At 46.3% G+C, this 22,251-nt stretch overlaps 1 protein-coding gene across 2 annotated transcripts in view; it reads left to right on the forward strand.

Moving 5' to 3' along the window:
- Positions 1–22,251, forward strand: part of STAB1 (stabilin 1) — a 60,707-nt gene that overhangs the window by 27,462 nt on the left and 10,994 nt on the right. For both annotated transcript variants that reach the window (XM_065845262.2, XM_065845263.2), the window contains exons 21-52: positions 565–666; positions 1,636–1,722; positions 2,062–2,173; positions 2,724–2,907; positions 3,157–3,250; positions 4,162–4,320; positions 5,233–5,328; positions 5,708–5,803; positions 6,100–6,147; positions 6,943–7,073; positions 7,484–7,595; positions 7,824–7,901; positions 8,283–8,384; positions 8,857–8,964; positions 9,460–9,591; positions 9,785–9,913; positions 10,729–10,785; positions 11,597–11,692; positions 12,773–12,968; positions 13,431–13,526; positions 14,594–14,639; positions 15,325–15,404; positions 16,273–16,398; positions 17,176–17,249; positions 17,594–17,668; positions 18,191–18,310; positions 19,330–19,377; positions 19,504–19,587; positions 20,488–20,634; positions 20,802–20,939; positions 21,619–21,678; positions 21,785–21,961. In XM_065845262.2, the coding sequence (XP_065701334.1) occupies positions 565–666; positions 1,636–1,722; positions 2,062–2,173; positions 2,724–2,907; positions 3,157–3,250; positions 4,162–4,320; positions 5,233–5,328; positions 5,708–5,803; positions 6,100–6,147; positions 6,943–7,073; positions 7,484–7,595; positions 7,824–7,901; positions 8,283–8,384; positions 8,857–8,964; positions 9,460–9,591; positions 9,785–9,913; positions 10,729–10,785; positions 11,597–11,692; positions 12,773–12,968; positions 13,431–13,526; positions 14,594–14,639; positions 15,325–15,404; positions 16,273–16,398; positions 17,176–17,249; positions 17,594–17,668; positions 18,191–18,310; positions 19,330–19,377; positions 19,504–19,587; positions 20,488–20,634; positions 20,802–20,939; positions 21,619–21,678; positions 21,785–21,961 (3,390 nt within the window). The remainder of the gene's footprint in view (positions 1–564; positions 667–1,635; positions 1,723–2,061; positions 2,174–2,723; positions 2,908–3,156; positions 3,251–4,161; positions 4,321–5,232; positions 5,329–5,707; positions 5,804–6,099; positions 6,148–6,942; positions 7,074–7,483; positions 7,596–7,823; positions 7,902–8,282; positions 8,385–8,856; positions 8,965–9,459; positions 9,592–9,784; positions 9,914–10,728; positions 10,786–11,596; positions 11,693–12,772; positions 12,969–13,430; positions 13,527–14,593; positions 14,640–15,324; positions 15,405–16,272; positions 16,399–17,175; positions 17,250–17,593; positions 17,669–18,190; positions 18,311–19,329; positions 19,378–19,503; positions 19,588–20,487; positions 20,635–20,801; positions 20,940–21,618; positions 21,679–21,784; positions 21,962–22,251) is intronic.

Raw genomic sequence — 22,251 nt, forward strand, 5'->3', positions numbered from 1 at the left:
GTCAGAATCATTCGGGGGCCAGTTCTACCCCTGTCTAACTCCATGACAGGTCACTGAGCGTTGTTCCAAAATTATTTGCAGTCCTTTCCCATCTCACTCTCTCTGTCACACCTCCCTCTTTTTCCCTCCTTCTCTCATTCTCTCTTATTCCCCTTCTTCCCCACTTCCCCTCCCTGCTGCTGTCCCCCTGCTCTCCGTCTTCTTTCCTCCCCTCTTTCTTACCCTCTATTTCTCCCTGCTCTGCACTTCTCTCCCCCTTGTCTCCTCTCCCTCCCCTCCTCACCATCTCTCCCTACCCTCTCCCCCTACTCTCACTCTCTCCCTTATCATAGACACTATTATCAGAACAAAAGGGCAGCACCTTGGCTCAGACTTGGGGACTGCTGGGAGCAAGAGGAAGCCACTGTGTTCCTTCTTTCTTGAAAAGGCATGCCATGACGGTATCTTGTTCACCTTGACTCCTCTGTGAACTTCCTCAGCTCAGAGATAGACACAGTTGCTCCCTGCAGCAAAAAAGAGTGGGGAGGAGGGTTACAGTGCTGACGGCTTGTTTTGTTCATGCAGGAACCAATGCTATTTCCAAAAGAATGTGTCTTCATCCATGATCCACAAGGCCTGAATGTCCTGAAGAAGGGGTGCGCCAGGTACTGCAATCAAACTGTCACGGTGAGTGTGATGGAAGATGGCATTCCCTTTGAAAGGAGCTCAGTGTTGCTCCTCCTTGTTCATCAAGAAGAGCTCTGACTCCTTGAACTGAGACAGGGCTGGATGGAAGCGAGAAGAAAGCTGTCCTGTGCAAAGGGCTGTCCCCAGGACCATCACATGAACGGACTACCCGCTTTCTCTGTAGCAAACACAGAGAAAACACGGGGCACCAACCTGCTGCGAATGTTAGAAAGCATCTCGGTTAAACCCGAGTACAACAAATAAATAAAATAAACCACAGTAGTTGTGATCAGCCAAGCTGGAGGAAGCCTCGAGTCAAATGTTGCAGTGTCAGCTGTGGCACATTTTCTCTGAGAGTGCACTGGTTTTAGCGTGTCTCCCAAAGGAAGCTGAGCACAGAGAAAGTGCCATAAACTGTGAAGTGATTGCATCCTGTTTATAGAAAATTGTTTGGGAAAGTCGCTCTTAGCAAGCTTATGGATCTCACGTTTGTCTGGACCTCCTGAGTTCTCACAGTGCCAACTACACAGAATGATCTGTAGTTGTGTCATTAAATGCTGCTGTTTGTCTTGTGATTGTTCTTCCATTGGTCAGTTGTGACAAGGCCTGTGGTCCAGAACTGCTACATCCCTCCGAAGGAATGCAGTCCTCAGCATGGATATAGTAGGAGTGGGCCAGCACTCTTAAAGAAATATAAGCTCGTAGAAAACAGGGACTGTATTTGTTGAAGTCAGAGAGAAAGCAGGAAATAATGATTTATTCTGAGAAGAATAGGCTGTAAGCAGAAAGACAGATATTGTTGAAAAATAATTTAAGTGCAGGAGCTCCTACAAACACAGAAGCCAAATGAGAGAGGTCATTTCAGTCCATGATAAGGAGGACCAGGATTTCAGAATTGTGAGGGCAAGATTACTCCTGGCAATTCTTGTTAAGTCATGTTATACTTTACCAATTTTTATTTTGTTTCAGAGACCTGAATGCTGCAAAGGATTCTTTGGTCCAGATTGCATGCCATGCCCCGGGGGATATTCCAATCCGTGCTATGGTCGGGGAAATGTAAGCATGAAAGTTCCTGCTCTTGCAATGAGAAGTTGAGACAGGGTGGTTAGAGAGTGTAGTTGTCGATAAGTACAATTCAGAATTTGTTCGCCAGGGCTAAGCCCACAGCAGTGGCAGCAGAAGATCGAGGGAGAATGGCATATGCTCATCAGTGGGTTTTCTGTCTTGAGCTCTAATGTGGATCATGTCATGGCTGCTGGGGACAGCTCTGGCTATGTGGGATTTTGTATTACAGACACCACTCTTCAAAGTGCCTTTGATAGATATCAATGCCTTGGCTTCGCCTGGGTTCCCTGAGTTTCAGTCACTGTGGTTTTCTTTTTGTTTTCCTTCCAGTGCAGTGACGGCATACAAGGGAATGGCAACTGTCACTGCTTTGAAGGTTTCAAAGGAATAGCCTGCCACATCTGTTCAAACCCAAACAAGCATGGCGAGAACTGTGATGAAGGTTGGTAATTCTGATGGAGAGACTAGAGGAAAATGTAACGCAAGGATATAGTGCAGATTCGTGTATCCTGGATTCCTTTCCGGCAAGACCAGTGTCATGAAAGAAGTGACAGAAATGTCATCATGGGTGTCCTTTCAAACAACAATGGAGACAACATGGCTGATATGACAGCGGTGATAAGGGTCTTTGAAACACTGGCCAAATTTAGGTGTGGGGCTTTGATTTAGATCTCTTCTGCTATGAAAAAAAAAAAAAAAAAGACATTTTCCTTTCCTAGTTGAGAAGAGCCTTGAGCTTGATAGCCTAAATTTGAGCCTGTCCTTAGAGCCTATAAAACATATGGGCCCAGGCAGTCAGAGGGTCTGTTCTCTGTCCAGGTTTTGAGGTATGACAGATGGCTCTAAGCAGACATCCCTCTGTGAGAAATGATTGGAATGATATTTGGCATCAAAAGAAGTTTTGAAGGAAAGCTGGGAATCTACAAAATGCCATCACTGTGGTGGATTCTAGACTTTCTGTAGTTACTGATCTTACTTCATGTACTTGACAGATTGTGGCTGTGTCCATGGTGTCTGTGACAACAGGCCTGGCAGCGGTGGTGTGTGTCAGTCCTGGTCCTGTAAGGAAGGCTATACCGGAAAATTCTGTGACAAGACCTCCAAGAACTGTGGCCCAAGCGGGCTGTCCCAGTACTGCCACCAGAACGCTGTCTGCAGCCTCAATGACACAGCAAGGTCAGTCTTTTTGGCATATACATTCAAGTGGGCACATTGTCATTGTACAGGCACACAGCAGCTGTGAGGCTGCCAGAACTGTAATTGTGTACGTATGTCTGCGTATTTGGTGCACAGGATTGTTTGAGTAACGCAGCCAGCCTTCTAGAGGTTCTTGCTTGCTTGAGAGGCTCAAACTGCCTTTTTGCTCTCTGCTGGCTTTCAGATGGCCTGCTCTATCTGTGTCCCTTTTGTGCCTATACTTTCAAGGTGTATCTGCATGGATGGATACGAAGGTGATGGATTTTCCTGCCAGCCCATTGACCTGTGCAGCCAGCCAGAACGAGGAGGCTGTTCACAGAATGTAAGTGGGGTCAGATTGTTGAGGTGTGGAGAAGCAGCTCCTATCAATCAGAGCAGGGATCCAGGACTCCTGGAACTGTTACACATCTTGTGTGATAACTTTCCCTGTCTGTGAGATGGGGTACAGTAACAGGTACCTTGACAGTTGTCATAAGGGTGTCAATCATTTGGGTTAGTGCCAAAATGCAACACTCCAGTGAGAGTTTGGATGGTTTGCACCAAATATTTTGGCAGCTATAGAGATTAGCTGTATAGATGATTTTTGGTTTCTATTGATTTTCCCCTCAAGCTCTTCTAACATATGTTAGTTTCTCTGTTTTGCTCTGTTCAGGCTGTAGCTTAGCTATGAGCTCCAACTCATATTTCTAGTAATGATCAACACTACATTATTATCCTTTCAACACTGCATTATTATCCTTAGTAAAAACCTGTGGTGCTTTATGATTGAAATCACTGCCAAATGGTCAAACCTCATCATAATTTAGACCCCTCAGTGAGAGGAACACATTGGTCCATGTAGAAGGAAATAGGATGGCACTGGATAGGCGATCTGCCCTCCATCATTGATTCCACACCACATGTCCAGGCAGGAGATTGTGCTTCTCCTCTTCAGGGAATATTTCATCTGTAATGGAAGAACTTTACAGGATGGTAGAGAATGCTCTGGGAGTTCTAAGCCACCATAGACACAAGTGTCTGCCTCTCTGAAAACATTAAATGCTTCCAGAATTACTTTATTATGAAGTCGTCTAGGACTTTTCTGGAGAAGATGCATCCACCCCCCAGTGCTGCAATCAGAATTGGTCATTCAGAAACTTTCCACAATCTGATAGAGATTTGTTGCTGTATTTGCAACACACTCCCTCCCTTCTTCTACTGAGTGTCGTTCTTTTTCTCTTCCTTCTCCCGGAGGCCGTGTGCACCAGTACGGGCCCTGGTACCGCCACCTGCCAGTGCAACACGGGCTGGACCGGGGACGGGAAGGCCTGTGTGGCTATAGACAACTGCATGCTGGCTAGCAGAGGGAACTGTCACATCAACGCCGACTGCGTTTATATTGGTCCTGGCCAGGTATGATCAATGCCAAGCAGTCTGATGGTGAACTTAACATTTCCTTATGTACTTTGAGATGTCCTGGGATCCCCAGAGGTAGAGATTTAGCTGGACAGCAGAAAAGCCTGCTTGTCTGCTGCCAGAAACACTGGCTGCAACTAAAACCACATAGTGTGCTTGCATTTGGTGAGATCCACTGATATGTTAGAGGCTGCTGCTCTACTCTGAAACTTTCATGCAGCAAAGGGAAGAGACTACACTCCAGAATATGGCTCAGCATAAGGCATCAGTTGCTGTGTCCTTCTTGTTCCCAGATCACAGTGTTGTCTCTGGGCAACGCTAAAATCTACAGAAAAGCATGTGGAGCTGTTCAGATAGTCTGTGAAGGGAGCTGGGCTGGAAGTTGGGCATTTTGACATAGGAGGAGGGAACACAGAAGTGGCTATTCAGGATGCTGCTTCTCAAGGTGCTTCTCTCCACTGAGCCAGAGGAGCATTGGACAATGTCCTGAAAAAGGTGTCACATCTTTAGCAGATTTTAGCCAGGTGTGATGTGTAAGTGCTCTCCTAGCTATCTTGAAAGCAGGAATATTTGAAGTTAACCCCTCCTTTCTTTCTGCCATTCACTAAGTCTTTGTCATTCCCTGAAAAGCTGTAAATAAAGATGGAAATCATCATCTTTGAGTGACACTCCCAGAGCCAAATAGCACAAGGGATCAATGTGCTTGAGTAATCAGGCAGCATGTGTGCTGTGGTAGAGGATGATGCCCTGCTAAAGAAATATCTCCACAATTCCAGGTCTTGAGGGATGAGGAAGAAAACTTGGGAAAATAATTTATTAAGAATAGGTTTTGCTGCCTTAGGCCTTTTTTGGGTAGCAAATGAGGATGCTCTGATAGGTCTTTAAAATTGAAATGTCTCTTTCTTGCAGAGCAAGTGTGTCTGCAAGAGGGGTTATGCTGGTGATGGCCACAACTGTGATGCAATCAACCCATGCCTCATGGACAACGGTGGCTGCCATGACTTGGTGAGTAACTAAACCACTGGCATGGCAGTGGAGGTTCCTCTGCTCCCTGACAGAGGTTTTTCAGCCATGGCATTGAGAGAATTGCAAGGATTTATGTTCCACCATCTTATTGGCATGCCACTGAGGTGTTATAAAGGTTTGGTCCCTGATTTACCCATGTGGATCCTCTGATTTTTGTGAGTTCACATAATCAAAGCCATCACCTAGGCTTTGCTGCACAAGTTAACATTTCAGTGCCACCATAAAGGCAACAGGAGGAGGGTGCTTCTGTGTGGTCCTCTAGCCCAGGCCATGGGAGGCCAGAACTCAGTTCCTAGATAGGTGTAACACTACATAATCCATGTTTGCTCTCAAATTTCTTCTTTCTTTGTGTTTGTAGGCTACGTGTGTACACCTTGGAGGAGGAGAGAGATCCTGTGCTTGCCCTCAAGGCTACATGGGGGATGGCATGACATGCTATGGGGACATTCTAAAAGTGAGTTAAAGTAAATGTCTGAAGACTTCTTGATATTGGAGAAAAATGGCTCTGCTCTTACCTTCCTTTTCCATGTTACCTGAGTTGACTCCTTCTCCCAGCACCAACCTGACAGCACGTGTGTCTTTCCAAGGCCACAGAAACAGAATTGGTGCCAAGGCCAATGTGTTTGTGAAACCATTGGCAATAATTTCTAAGTTGTTATTGACAGATTTGTTATTGCAAAGGGCTCCTTTCCCCCAGCTGAGTCCCCCAGCCTTGCAGGGGTTAACCCTTCTGTTGTTTCTATTTGGAAGGAGCTGGCCAGGAGTTCCCACTTTGCAGGATTCTATGACTGGCTTAAGGTAAGAACAGCCATGGGATGCCTGCAGGGGTAAGTTTATAGAAATAAATCTCTGTGAACACTGCTGCACACAACAGCAAAGGTGAAATCGTTACAGAGGGGGCATGTAGAAACGCCCTGGATTTTGTGATAGAGTGAGGATCCTGAGTGTGTTTTGGGGGCTCTTGTTTCTAGCACCAGAGGAAGCTGAATCTATGTTACGCTTAATTTTGTGGTTATATCATCTGTAACTCCTGGCCATCATAAAATAGCACAGAAGGGAAAGAAAAAGGGGTAGCATCATAATAGCTATGTTTCAGAAGAGCATGCTTTGAGAAGTTAGACTGCATGTTAGTTCCTTTTCTTGTTACTGCTTCCTGGTCTCTGGTGTGGCGATAGCAGAGGCACTTTGTGGACTGCAGCAAGTCTGTGGAAGCATGCTATGATGTATGGCGTCTAATGGAGCTTTAGCTTACCTGCCCTGCTGCATACAGTGCCTTTGCCAGGAGTAATCTTGATCCTTCCCCCAAAACTGATGTTCAGGGTTCAGTAAGGGTTTATGGATATGCTCAAATGGGTTCGAAGATTAATTTAAATATGAAAGTAGGGCTTAAAGCAGCAGGTTTTCCCTTGGGAAACAGGTGACAACTGTTTTGGCTAAACCATCTGTGGCCTTCATTGATTGCCAACAGCATTTACCTGCCATGCACAGGAGACCCTGCTTCACTACTGGAGCATATGACTGTTGATTATATTTTGTGGTACAGAAGTGGTGCTGGCATGTCTTATTTGTTCATTTTTGTGCTTTGGACAACAGAAGTCTCTCTTCAGCATCCCAGCAGGAATGAATGTCACTGTCCTGGTGCCATCGGAAGCAGCTATCAAAAACTTGAGCAAGACTGAGAAAGATTTCTGGTTGACCCCCTACATGCTGCCATTTTTAGTCAGGTACGAGGAGACTCCTGCCTTTACTTTATATTGCCAAACAACAGTAACAAAGCTATGAGCTGGATTTCTGCTTGTACAAGCTCAATGAAGAGTTATCTTGAGATAAATATAGGAGCAAGATTAATTATCTAGCAGGCAAAGAATTCAGCAGGCATTTAAAACATAACAGACTGCAGACTATGGGAAGTGGGTTATTTTTCATATATTTGCAAAGAGAAATTTTTCCCTGTCATGTAGGTGCAGATGGCATCGGGACAAGTAATTCCCTCCGTCATTCTCTCTCTCTGCTTAAGTGCTTCATGTGAGAGACATGAATGTTGGGTGGTATGGTCTTACCTTCTTACCTCTCTATTATTACAACCAATGCCCAAATCTTTTCTTTCTTTTCTACCTGCCTTTGCTCCCTTCAGGGCCCACTTTATTGAAGGCATCTTCAGTGGTGAAAAGCTCAAGAAGTACGACAGGCCAGAATTACCCACACTCAACCCACAGACCAGATGGCAGATAAACACCAGGAATGGCGTAAGAGTTTCTTACATAATGTACATGTACCAGTATCAAATTAAACTGCTCAACAGATACTGTATCCAGTGGGGAGCCTGGATGGCACCCTGTTGCCCTCAAACTCTGACATCTTTCAAAAATTTTACCCTGTGCAATTCATGCACGACCTTCAATGAACTATATATAAGTTTTGAACTTCTTTGTCAATTTCTAATCCTTTTGCTTCTTCCTCTGATACTTTTGCAGGTATTAAACATCCACAACGCGAGTATAGTTGTCAGCGACATCCCTGCCAGCAACGGCATTATTCACGTCCTCAGTCAGGTACATTGGTACATGTGATACCAGGAAATGCTGCAGTGGTAGCATCAGGCTTGTGTTGCAGCATCTGTGATGGGACCAAGGAGAAATACATGTCTGGGCAGTTAGGAAGAGATATGATGGCAAAAATATATTTGCTTGTCACAAGGTCCTGACAGATGTTTCCTGCGCAGCAGTGTTTAATGTTTAAAATATCTGTCTCTGGGGCAAGCAGGAGGGGAGTTCCTCTTCTCTTGACTGACTGAAGAAGAGTTAAGGCTATTGCAGAACTGTGTAAAATGAAACCATTCCTAATTGCCTTTCTTGCAAGCAGAGCAGGAGTCTAATGTTATTTCCCCCAGAGTCCATTGCCCAATCTTGCTTATGAACTCATTTTTTCCACAGGTTTTGTTGCCGCCTTCAGGAGATGTCCCACCGAGTCCCCCGGGTCTGCAGAAACAGATGGAGACAGTTGCCTCATTCAGCGTATTCAGGGACTTGCTACAGGTAAGCAGTTGACATGAGCACTGTTGTGGTTGACAGAACTGTCTTTTGAGCAAATGCCCAACTTACCCCCTATTGGTGGGTCAAAATTTGGACTGCCTGGTGAGAAAAGATAGACTGAGAGTTTCCTTCCATTCCAGAGTGTTCTTCTAGGAAAGCTCTTTTGAGCAACCAAAGGATTATATACTTGCAGTGAGGTCTCTGCATCATTGGAGTGTTATTACAGTGGAAGGCAACCTTCTACTGCAGGCTCTCTCCTGCTTGTACAGGGCAGGGAAACCTGGAGGAAGAGGAAGGCTTATTCATAATTGAGAAGCCCAGGAGGAGGAACAAGCGATTAGACGTGTGGAAGTTGTATATCCCATTTTCAAGCATTTCCTCTAGCGCTCTTGCCTTTGTAATTGATTTCATGTGTGATTTTGTTTCTAGTGAGTACAAGTGTAATTGCTAATGCTACTGTTTGGACATTTTTTAGCAATACCAGCTCATTGGAAAAATTGAGTCCTCTGAAAAATATACAGTTTTTGTTCCTGGAAATAATTCCATTGAGGAGTACTGCCATGCTGCCAATGTGACACAGTTGGTAAGCTGACTGCTTGCTTACAGTTTGAATATGTATTGCAGTAATTGCAGGGACATGTACACTATCAGATCATAAACTTGAGTTCAGTGGATTTGAGCATGGAGAGGAGAAGCACATCTGATGCTAAACACTATGAAAAGTGTGGCAGAGAGAAATGAGAGGGTTTCCTGAGGTTTTGCAATGGGATCTGAAAAGAATATTTGGACTCTAAATTCAAATTTCTGAGTATATCTGAATGTGGATAGTTGGCACAACACATTCCCCTTTCTGTCTGACTGTGGCATGTCTGTGGCAATTCTGAACCTTTTAAAAGGTTCTAGAAAACATTTATGACTTCATCCAGTAACAGAGTCATCTGCTGTGATCAGTCATCTTTGATAGGGAGTTACTAAGCTCTGTGAGCTTAATTAGCTGTCACAGATTGCTTAGGAACTCTTCTCATGCCATACCTCTGACTGAATTGTAGTCTAAGATGTGGGTTTTTTGCGGATTTAGGACAACGAGACAGTGCAATACCATGTAATACTGGGAGAGAAGCTCTTACCTGCGGACTTGAGAAGTGGAATCCATAAGAACAGCATGTTAGGGCTCTCCTACTGGCTAATGTTTTATCAGAACAGCACCCAGGTAAGCAGGGAAGACTTCTGTCAATTGAGGACCTGGCTAGACCTATCATTTTCTAAGGCTGGTGGCTGCATACACCCATGTCTCTTTTGGACTCCCTTAGAGTTTAACTACTGGGACTGTGTGACAGCTGTTCAGCAATCTGTGAAAAAGGAGTTGAAGGTTATTATCTTAGCTGTTTCCTTTTCCTTTGCAGAAGTTTGTCAATAATATTCCTTTGGATGGAAAATTTATTGAGACAAAGAATGGCATGCTGATTGGGGTTTCACAGGTCCTTCAGATACAGAAGAACCGTTGCACTGCCAATACCACCACCATACAAAAGGTAATGATGATTACCAAGGAGCTGACCACCTTTTCACAGGGTTTCTCCACCTACTGAACCAAACTGATGAATAGCAGAAGACCTATGGTGTCTCTTCCATGTGGATGAGACAGCAGTTTGTGGTCTGACCCCAAATGGGCCTCATGTGAGATGGGACATGATGGAGACTGGCACCTCATAGCCTCAGACTCTATTTCTAATGCAGCAGATATGCAGCTCTTGTGCACATCACGCTGAGTTCACTTGCTGGAGCTCTCTCACAGTGCCAGCCATGGGGCAGGCTGCTGCAGGGACTCCCAGATACTCAGATGTGGAAGAAGAATCCAGCCCTGTTCTTGCACGCCATGACCACAAGCTTCCCTAGGAAATGCTGTGGTCTGCCTGGGAGTCCTGGCCAAAATCCAGTCTGTATGCACCTTGTGGCTCTTGGCCATCTGAAGATCGCAGGGTCAGACTGAGGCAAGCCAGCCTTGCTACAGATCAGGAAAAAAGCATTTTACAGCCTTGCATGAAGGAACTCCAGGCCTGCAGAAAGCTCTGCCCCAGCTAAGAGGCCCAGGAAAGGTGTACCATGGGATCTCTTCTGATTTCTTCTGTCAGACTGTAGAAATAAGACCTTGTGTGAAGTCTTTGTTAGCAGACCTAAGGGTCACGCATCATGATTTTTCTTCTTTCATTGTTTTAAGCCATGGAGATAAATATATCTTTGCCCCAGCCAGCAGCCTGTACAGCACGATTTGTTATTCAAGATTAGTGCCTTGGTGTGACATGGGTAGAGGGCACACATGTGACTTGTCCCCTTCTCTGTGCTCTAGTCAAGATGCGGCAAGTGTGACAAGGGGATCAAGTGTCCTTCTGGAGCTGTTCTTGTGGTGAGTCTTTGATTCATGTGACATCTCACAGACTGTTTGCAGATAGTTCTTTGATGTCCTTTTTTTGCTCTATGGTTGTCATCTCGATACCTGAAAAAATGCAGCCTTAAGTCCTCTGTAGTTCATTCATCAGCAACGTTTGTTAGAGAAAACAGATTTATGCAAGAAAAAAGCAGAAGTGGACCATGAAGCTCCTCACAGGGCTGACACCAGGCTTTGCCTGAGTTTCAGGAGGCCTTTAGAGTATGCAGTGTGGAGAAATTTTCCTTTTAGGGGGGAAAAAAGAGGTATCTTTTCTGATCTTTTACTCTTACGACATTAACATCAAGGAAAGCCAGTTTAGGGGTGCCAACAGCAATTTCCAGGCCCAGGCTGTTGATTTATTCAAACAGATGAGCTGGTTATCCCTGCAGCTTGTTTGTGAGTGAGTGAAAAATGTTTCCAGAGAGGAAAACAACTAAACATTTAATCTCCATGCTGGCTATGAATTACTTAGTAGCCACATCTGGCTTCTTAACCTTCATTACTCTATGCCAAAAATTTTCCAATTAGTTTTTCTCAGTATTTACACTGACATGTATACTACGGATTTGGCAGGTAGCAAAACAGACTGTGTGTGGTGACCTAACATCTGGGATGCCTCACTGGCCTCAGCTGTGGGAAGTCCAAATTTTTAAGGCTGTTTCCTGTAGGATAAAAAGCACTATTCCTCTGTTAGTCAAGAACACTGCCATACGCACCAAAATGTACAATCTGTTTGTCTAAATATTATTGTATCTTCTATCTGCATCAATGGTAATTGTATCTGCAGGAATCGCCAGGCAGCAAGAATCTTGCTCGCTGTGAATTACGTTCTGGGGATTCAGGAATACTTGGCTGCCATTTCACCTGTGCAAAAGTTTCTCTGGTAAGAAAAACATTTGCCTTGGATTCATTTTCACAACAGCAGGATGGATATTAGAAATACAGCCTGTGCTGAAGTCCTGGCTGCATTTGTGCCATTGCGTAGCTGAGACTGGGCTCGTCTGGGAGTCGCCCTCCATCCTAGAGATAGGAGGCACTGGAGAAAAAAACAGCCTACGGAAATGTCTGCATGCTGATGGATTGTGGCCTGCTGCTTTGGTATTGTTGCTTTGGGGTTTGCCCTGCAGAGGAAGAGAAGGAGCTGAATGTTTGTAGTCTGGTTTCCTAAGGAAATGAGGCATGATTGATGGTATTTTTCTTGTGCATGTGCCGTCCCAAATGACTGATGACTAATTGGAGCCAAACCAAAGTGGGGAGCAGGTGGTCTCACAGCTATTATGGCCCCTACCAGTTTTGTGAAAACATGTGGCTGGGAGAAAACACTTGAAGAGGAAATGGTAGAAGAAAGACTTGTGTGACTTTGAGCTCTTATACTGGTATTGAAGCATCTCCCTTGAATGTGGGAATGAGAGACTGAGAAGAGAAAGAAGGAGCTGGATGCACAGCACTCACATGCAGAGCTTTGGTCAGAACCTGTACCTCAGTGGTCACTTCTGCATCCCTTCGATGGACAGTGTTTTTCTTCAAATGTACTGTCCAGCTTGGTCCCATCATGGTTTCCTCCCTCCATGCGTAGATGCAGAAAGAAGTGAAAGCAGTTAAATTAGGCTTCTGAACCAGACCACCTTCTGGCAGAGCCTCTCTCTGCCCAACAGAGCATCTGACTGGTGGGACACACTAGGGACACAGGCAGCTGGATGGGCACAGGACTGAACACTTGCATTACTCACCAAATGGCCAGTGTTACTCAAGGGCAGTGTGGATCTTTATGTGAAGTGCTGAAGAGCACCCCATTTTAGGGGGTTCGCTCCATCCTACCTGCACACATCTGACCCTTCTATGTGTTGTCAGAAATTACAACTATCACATAATCAAAGGAATAGAGTAGCTTCAACAATAAAGCTGTAGCTTGTCTGCACTGCACGAGATGGCTCACTCCAACTTCTTCTTGTTGGTCCTCCAGAGGTCCGTCTGCTGCCCCGGCTACTATGGACACATGTGTGAGATGTGCCCAGGGAAGCCAGGCCAGTGGTGCTCCGGGAACGGGGAATGCCAGGACGGCATGGAGGGCAGCGGGGAGTGCCGATGCCTGGAGGGTTTCCACGGCACTGCCTGTGAGATGTGTGAAGTGGGCCGATACGGAGCTGACTGCAAATCAGGTGAGGCTGATGGCTGTTGCAGCTTGTCGTACCATCCTGCTTGCATGGGGAGAAAAGTGGCCATGTCTCAGCTCTTGGGAGGGGCAATAGGAGGGAAGAAGTATCCTGAGGCTTCTGAGACAGGCAGAGAGCTACAGGCCACCAAGAGAGGGACAGCGGGAATGAGCACTTGGGGTCAGCCAGAGAGTGGCCCCAGTTTTCATCCTCAAACCAAGGCATGACTGACTGTGCTGTGCCGCTCATTCTGCTGCCACCCAGACTACAGAAAGTAGAGGTGGGTGGGCTGTGCTGGGGTATTTGGCCTGGTAGAGAGGCAACAAGAGCTGATACTCCTGTGACATTTTCTTTATGTCAGTTTGATGCATTGGATTAGGAACAGAGCAGCCAGTGAAATGGCAGCAAGACTCTGCTTGCGAGACCTGGTTGGTTTAATGGTGATGAGTGTTCATGTTTTCCCTGCAGAATGTGCCTGTGATAATGGCATATGCAATGACGGGCTGCAAGGGGATGGGAGCTGCAAGTGTTTCCCAGGGTGGAAGGGCCCTACCTGCCGAGAACGTACGTGAGTGTGAGGGGGCTTATGGTATAATGTTGCCTTTTTGGCAGAGAAATCTGTGTGATCCTCTTCAGTTGCCAGAGCAGTTCTGTGTTAGCTGAGCAAGGTGACCACAGTCACATGTACTTTGCATTCCCAAAAGTGCATCAGACTGTGCTAGCTCATTCCTGCACACAAACTGCATTTGCAGTGTGACTTCCCTAACAACACATAAGCCCTTGGGTTAAATTCATATATAGAAAAGCATATCCCCTGTTTCTGTCTCCACTGAGATTTGAAACACCTCAGAAACAGCCCTTTGCCGTGGAAGCTCCAAGCCAGATCGGGCTGACCGTGACCTCTGTTACTCACCAAGGAAGGTGGCAAGGCCTGATTTGAAGCCTGCAAAGGGCCCCAGTGTGTCTGCTGAGTTGCTTTTTCTGCTCACAGATCCATTGATTTAGGTGAACTCAGGCCATGGTCTGCAGTTCTCAATAAATCTGTCACGGTGTGTCAAAGTAATATGTTCAAGATGGTTGGCTCTGGGATTTGCAATTATGATTACCATTGGGATGGAAAGGAACCTGAGCTCCTAAATATTTTGGGATTTTAAAGACCTACACACAAAGGCTGACTTTATAGTGAAGTCAAATGTTTTGGGGGCATTTAGAAATGGAAACTGAGTGGAGCTGTCCTCTCTAGTGTAAATGTAAAGCATGAAAATGTTCATATTTTTTATTCAAAAGAGGAAAATCCAAATGGCCCTGTATGTCTGGATTAATGAGGTTTCAGTCCTTGTTTCATTCCTAGCAGTGAAGTCCATACAGGTAGGATCAAACTGAACCATTAACTCAGACAGAAAACATCAAATTCACTCCATTGCAAAGTGCCAAAACATAAATCCCATGAGGTTTTCCTGCCACGTAGGACAGGAGAGTTAATATAACTGCTGGTGTGTCCCATCATCAGTCAAGGCACCACAAGTGTGGCAGTGAGTCTGTTTGCAGAGATCTTTATTCTAGATGGCAGAAATGGCCCCAACAATTGCTAAATTGAAAATGCCAAGTCACATTTGTGTTCTCTCTTGCAGTAATCGAGATTGACTTATGCAATAACACTTGCCATCAAATGGCCAAGTAAGTACAGACAAAGGGCTGGGTCATTCTGAGAAAGCCATGTGTGTTTGTATGTGTTTTACATAGGGGCGATTCTGTGTTTAGGGCTTTGCAGGGCCTGGGAGAAGATGCCTACTCATTAAAGATGCATAAATGTCAGTTCCATTCTGGGAACTCTCTTTGGTGCTAAGCCACATCCAGTTTCCCCAATTATTTTGTCTATCTGAGCATAAATTCTTTCCAAGTTCCTCCTTCATGTGTGGCTGGGAGAAGAGACTTGAAGGTACTCCAAGTCTGGCCTTGTCCATGGAGCAAATCACCCAGCCATGAATAAGCCATGTGTACCCCTGCCAAGGAATTAGAGTGATTTGCTCTGATGACTCCCTCTTGTTGTCTTCTCCATCCATTACCTGGTCTCCTATTTTGCGGTACCAGGACCCAGCCATCTCCGTTGTACTGCGCAGAAGTACATGGGCCTGGTGGCAGTGCACCGTGTGAGGTGTGAACCTGTGCCTGGGTGCCAGCTCCCTGGCCAGCGTGACTTGAGTATTTGGTGCTGTGAAGGAATACACAGCAACTTCAGGCATGTTCCTGCTGTGGTCATTGTGGTCTCTGATTTGCATATGCCAGACTTGTATAGGGTTTCCCACTGGCCAAGCAAATCTGGAGGTGTTGTCAGTGATTGTTTATCCCTTCTGTGTTTCAGCTGCCTCAATAGTTCCACAGATTCCTCACCTACCTGCTTCTGCTCTGCTGGATACACAGGGAATGGGACCCATTGCACAGGTGTGTCCAACAAATGAGGACAAGGTTCAAGACTTGCAAACACCTCTTGAAGCTACACAAAGACAAGGCTTTTGTTTGTGAAATAACTCGTATGATGTTGCCATGGTTTGGTAGAGAAGTTTTCCAGTCCAGAGCTGGAGCCTGCAAAAGACGAATAAAAAGGCAGGGAAATGTAGCAGGGCAGTGTGGAGAAAAACGCCCATGAATGGGTTATATTAGTTCTGATATGGTGGCAAAGATACAACAATTTTGGCCATAAATCCCTGGAATATGGATGCTTCAATTCCCTAGAATTTTATGCACCTTCTATTTGCTGGCAATGTCAAAATTGGGTAGAAGCAGTGCAGCAGTTGTGCCAAAATGAGGTACGATTTTAGGATACTGCTGTAGAGCTACATACAAACCCGGTCTGTGTCAAAAGGAAATGGACAAGACAAAAAAACCCCACTCTGATAAAATGGTAACAGTCAAAACACTGGTAGTAGATATCACAGGTTTTTTTCAGTATTGCCCTTACTTGAAAATAAGTGAGGAGAGAAAGAAAAAAAAAAAAAAGCAACAAACAAACCACATTTATGTTGTGCAGGAAAACATTTTTTTTATTCGTCTAACCATTAGTCTTCAGTGAGCAAATACTGTGATGGATAGTCCAATTTGGGGGTTACTTAAGCTTTTGTATGCCTTCTGGACTGGACTGTCTCAGATCTGTATGAGGCCCCATGCCTTTGAAGGACCTACAGTTTCATCAAGAAATAAAGGGATTTTAATAAGGTGTTGTGATTTTTCTTAAGATGAATGATCATTCTGGCACAGTTCATCTTTCCTAGATGCTCTGAGCTGATCCAGCTTCTCTTGTTTGTGGTCACAGAAATAGATCCGTGCACTATCGATCATGGTGGCTGCTCCATACACGCTGTGTGTACTAAAGTGTCCCCAGGAGAGAGAACCTGTGTTTGTAAGGAAGGCTACGCTGGAGACGGGACGCTCTGCATGGGTGAGTGCTCAGCAAAGTGTTCTGGTGATAGTGGTGAGGCATCATGCAAAGGGGAATTTCAGACTAAAAGCATTAAAACTTCAAGTTTAAGGATTGAAAAATTCAATTCTCCTTTCACTTTGTTCATGCAGTGATATTTCAAAGCAATTAATTACCAGCTGATGTTAATTCAACTGTCTTTCTGCTTTTTGTCAAGGTGTATGCACATATATGTGTATGTGTGTACATACACACTTGTAGATATATGCTCTGCATTCTCCCAAGTCATGGTTAATGCAGCGGTCAATCCCTGTCCAGCACAGGGCCACCCAGAGCTGGGCAGAGAGTGATGCTGTCCTTGGCACCCGTCTCACTGGATGGCCTCAGACCAGTGTTCTGGTCTCAACCAAAACAACCCTGAGAGGTTTCTTGCCTTGGTGCATGTTGTGGAGAGAGAGGTCCAGAGACAAAGGGTGGGGGCACTCTCCTGCAGTGGTCCTCTGAGATGAGGATGGAGCCGTGGGAGAGTCCAGTCCTCACATATCCTTTAAATCACACCTGGGGTGGTGTGGGATTTTCTGTGGGCAGATTTATCACAACTCAGATACCCACATGTGGCAGGAGTAGAACTTGCAACTTGCAGTTCTTCCCTATTCCTTTGCTATCTGAAGTCACTTTTCCACCACGATGTTTCCCAAGCTGAGAAGGGCCTCCCTGTTGCTTTCCCAATACCTCTTCACATCACCAATTCCCAGCTGCCTTGAGCAGCCCTCAGCAATAATTGTTGTTTTCCTGCAGAAATTGATCTCTGTCTCGAAAGCAACGGGGGCTGCCACAGCAACGCAGAGTGCATTAAAACAGGCCCAAAGAAGGTGAGTATGTGAGATGGATGTCAGGGCAACATTATTATGGAGGTTGTCACAGCTCTGTAGCTCTCTCAAAGACAATCATTTCCATGGCAGTGCTCTGCCTTGTGCCTATTACCTTCCACATAGAAAAGTTGCCTGGAAAGGGCAAGAAAAGATTGCTGTTTCCTTGAGAGCAGATGCCTTTTGTTGGCCAGAGGCTGGAGACAGTTTTGGGTTATATTTGTTGTTGACACAAGCATGGTTATTCACGGATGTCGCCATGGGTACTATATCACATGCTCAGCTCAGCTATGTGCGTTTTCTTTATTTGGTCCAGTTTTCAGGCTGAGCATCTGTTCTCCCTCCAGGTTGCCTGCAACTGTCTTCCTGGTTACAGGGGGGATGGCGTGAGCCAGTGCAACCCCATCAACTTGTGTGAACAGGTATGTCTGCATTTTGCTCTTATCAGAGGTGAAGGCCACAGCTTTGAAGCATCCCTTTCTCCGAACAGTTAACAACAAGAACAGGATTCGCCTGCTTGTTTAGACCTGGCTGTCTTGCCTTTTCACATACTAAAGGGATTTCCTCGTGTGTTTGGTTTCCATTGCCTCTTGTAATGACCTGCAAGTATGTTGACCACCTGGTACCCCCCTCTTGTGGGAACAGTGGCATAGGGTTGGAGGCATGTGGGCTTATTTCTCTGCTTCTCTTTTGTGTGGAACGTGCTCAAAAGTTTGAAAGTAATCTGTGGTTATGGCATTGCTGCCTTCTCAAAATCTCTCTTGTTTCATGGGAGGATTTTGTGCTAAAAAGTCCTTGAGGATTTGGGTGAGGTTTATTGTAAGGCACTGGACAGATGGGAGGAATGGTTTTCTTTCTGCTGGGCTGGATTGCTCTCCCATGCTAGTGGCCATTCAGGTTGTTGATTGTGCCCCTCCATGGAAGCCTTTTGCTCTTCTTGCTAGAACAATGGAGGCTGTAGCCCATTTGGGCTCTGCAAGTACACGGGCCCTGGCACTCGGAACTGCTCCTGCTTTTGGCACAGCATTGGAGATGGCTTCAGCTGCCGTGGAAAACTATCTCAGGTGAGAAACGTGCAGCACCTTCTGTGTTCAGGCCCCCTGTTCTGCAGCAAATTGGTCCCTCCCCTCCAAGTGTGAGCTGCAGATGAGCAGACCTGTAGTGACATATTGACATGTGCACTGTAGGAGGGGATACAGCTGCTTTGAGGCAAACTGTCCATAAATCACAGGTGGATTTGGGGTGCCAGCTTGGGGAGAGAATCATAGGAAAGTGACCTTGCTCCAGAGGGATCAGTGGTGTGAACACTCTGCTGCTCTGTCAGCAGCATTGGTCATACCTCCAGGATGCTGTTTTCTTAATATGACAAGCAAATGGGAGTAATTTTTTTTCTCCTCAAGGGAACCCACTTCTCCCAGTCTGTGGTATCAGGGCAGGTGTCTCCTGTGGCCATGCCAGGACTTGGGATCCAGTCTGGAAGGTGGCAATCTGGCTCTGGCTCTGTTACCAATTCAATGGCTGTCCTTAGCCAAACTGGTGACCTTTTCTGGTAGTGGCAAATAAAAGCTGTCATGGCCACAGCAGAACCAGCAGAAAAGGGATGGACTCAGTTCTGTGCTTCTGCACTTGCTGAAAAGTAAAATCAGTGCGGTGTAAAGAGAGGGAGTTTGTTTTGCCCAGCCTATGTCTACCACTCCGAACAGGATCCCAGAAATGGTAGTGGCAGCACAGTGAGGTTGTTCTGTGAAGCACTTGACATGTCCCATGAGCACAGGGACAGTTAAACCTATGAGACAGGTGCTGCAGAAGCAGCCAGCTTCCACCTCTCTGTCTGCTCCATCCTGCAGCATCTGCAAGGTGAATGGTCCAGGCAGAGGTCATTGCCTGCTTTGTAACCTCCACATCATCCATGCCTGCAGTGCTGGCAAGAGAGGGAGGGAAAGATCACTGTGGTGTGTCAGGAGAACCGGGGCCTCATTGGGTAGGGAGAATGGCCTGGAGCGGAAGGAGCAGGTCACCATGTGGGCTGGCCAGGGTCGAGTGAAAGGGACTCTGCTAACACCAGTTTTTTTTTCTGTTTAAGGAGCTTGGAAGGATTGAAGATGCATCCATGTTCCTTAAGATGATACTGGTTGGTGACAAACAGCTTTGTCCTTGTCTCTGTGTAGTAAATCCCACTTAAGGTTTTCTGGAAAGGGTCTTGCTAACTGGAACCATGTTTTCTGTTTCCCTTCTCACAAATGCTGTTCTATCACAGGCAGAAAACATCAAGGAGCTCAGTGGGACAGGGCCTTTCACTGTCTTTGTCCCACGGACAGATTTCATAGGAAACACCACAATGGTAAGTGTCCTCCCATCCCAAGTGCTGTCAGGTGTTGGGCAATGTCCCCTCCTGGAGCTGTTCTGCCTGGTGAACTGAAGCAAAGGGACAGCACTGCAGTGGGTTAAGGGCATCCTCTATTCTCCATTACGTAAGAGCAGAGGTTTGGGACCAGCTCACTGCAGAGACAATCTGGGCAGGAGTAGACATGGCTCCTGTTGTAAGGAGACTCTCCCTGAGGCCACTGCCTCATGGTCCTCAGAGGCACTGTGCCAGATCAGTGATGCATAGTGACTTTTTTTACCCATGACTGTTAGGGGCTCATTAAAGCAAAGCTTCACAGCATCTGTGACGAAGTCCTCTTATTCTTGCTCTGTGCCTCAGGCCCTGCCATTCTGCCTCTCTCGGTCCCTTCCTTCTCATCCCAATAAGGGGGATGTCTGGGGCAAGCGGAGACATGAGGGAGGAGAAATCCTTATTCATGACCCTGTGAACCAGGCAGGTTCTTGACCAACAGCTTTCTGGTGTCAGTGTAATAGAAGATCTTATTACCATTGGTCACAAGCCCTGTTGTACAGCTTCACAATGCTAGTCTCAACCTTTTTCCCATGACCCCCAATCCACCCAGTAAAGAGACAATTCCCAACAACCACATATCCCAGGTGTCACTTCCTCAAGGCCAGTGTGGTCATTTGTCCTCCATAAAGGGACCTGAATGCTGTTTTTGTCAAGCTGGATGAAATTTCCCAAAAGCTTTCAAATGGCTTTGTGCATTCACCTCATTTTGGGGGGGCGACTGGCTTTCCTGTGGGGGTGGGTCAAAGGGGGCTTGGGCAACCCAAGTCTCCCTCATTGGGTCTGGGCCCTCCCACAAGGCAAAGTGCCCCCAGTGTGATCTCATTCTTGTTTTTCTCTATGTAGTTTGAGGAGTGGAGGAGCAGAGGTCTCCTGCGGGACCTGCTTCGCTACCACATGGTGGGCTGCCAGGAGCTGCTGTCCAGTGACCTGGAAGCCCAGGAGTCCCTTACGTCTTTATCTGGCCACCAAATAAAGATCACCATGAAAGAGGTAGTTTTCTGTTATGATTCCCTTCTCTGTCCCACTCATCAGGATGTCACTTTTGCTGTCACTTGAAGGTCACTGTGCTTGTGGCAAGTGACTTGCCTGTGGCCCACAGATGGCTTATAGGGCAGTGCTGTGGGTGAGGTTACCTCATCACACCCCTTCTCTCTCAGAATAGCATCTATCTCAATGAGGAAGCCAAAGTGGTTGTGAGTGACATCATTGGCTCAAACGGGGTCATTCATTTCATCAACAAGATCCTCATTCCAAGTGACCTGGTGGGCCGTAACATTTCCTCAGAGGTCTCACGGGTAAGTCTGAAGCAGTGACTGTGCCCTGATAACTGCCATGGCGAGGATGGGGCTTGGATCTTTCTCCCAACAGCTGATAGCGCTGTCCTGATAAGGGTTTCCACCCGAGCCCTCAGCCCAAGGCTGTGTGGGGTGTTCTTCCTCCCTGTTCCTAGCTGTGCAGGGCATGTCTGAGGACACGGATTTGGCTTGTGAAGGTGACAGCATTTGTGGCATAGCGATATTTGGGACAGAAGGAGCTGTGAGTCATCACTAGGGAACAACAGGACTGGCTGTAGGCAGGGGGATCATGTCCCATGCCAGCCGTCACACTCCTTTTCAGTGCAGCATAGATTGCACTATGAGATGGCTAATGTCTCTCTGGTATTCTTCAAACAAGTGCTAGGAGCTTATAGATCCTGCATTTCACAGTAAATAACACAATTTTTGGACAGCACAACAGTGTGCTGAAATTCATCCCAGCTCCTGCCATAGCAGCATCTACCCAGGATGAATCAGAAAAGTGTCAGCTGCTGAATGCCAGTGCTCACCAGGCCAAATCCATCAGCATGATGATGACAGAAATAAACTTGTGTTCAGCTACTGTAGCTGTTAACCATTTGGTTCCTCCCTGGAGTTACTGCTCCAGGTCCTGAAGAGGCACCTCTGAGTGACGATTGTTTCTTTCTTCTCCCTGCAGCAAAATATCACAAAAGTGGCAGAGACCTTTGGGTACACCATCTATAGCAAGCTGCTGCAGGTGAGCGACCTGACTCCCTTCTGTGCTGTGGGGAGGTGGTGTGTACATGTGCACGTTCAGTTTTGGCGTGTGGCTTTTTCTTTCTATCCCCTCCTATCTCTGACAGGATGCAGAGCTGCTTCCACTGATTAGTGACCCCCTGCATATACCCTTCACCATGCTGTGGCCCACAGATGCTGCATTTAATGCCCTCTCAGAGGAAAGACAGAAGTGGCTGTACCACAGGGAGCATCGGGATGTGCTGGCCTCCTATCTCAAAGCACACATGATCAGGGACACAAAGGTAAATGTGACAACAAGCAGGCTCCAACCTCCTGAGGCCACATGTGTTGCCACCACGTGCCTATGGTTACGCTAGAGCAACCATGCCCAATATTTTGCTGCTGTAGAACATGCAACATAATAGTTGTCTTGAGAAGACCCAAAGCTGTTGAGTATTTGAGGCAACTACCGCTTCATCATGAACCTTTGGTGCAGTGTGGCTCAGCTGAGACCTTCTGTCATCAGCTTCTTGGGGAGGCCACATCACCCCCAGAGTGCCATCGCAAGGCTCACAACAGGCTCTTGTCTATA

Source organism: Patagioenas fasciata, chromosome 10 (genome assembly GCF_037038585.1).
Source record: "Patagioenas fasciata isolate bPatFas1 chromosome 10, bPatFas1.hap1, whole genome shotgun sequence".
In the NCBI taxonomy this organism is placed as follows: Eukaryota; Metazoa; Chordata; class Aves; order Columbiformes; family Columbidae; genus Patagioenas; species Patagioenas fasciata.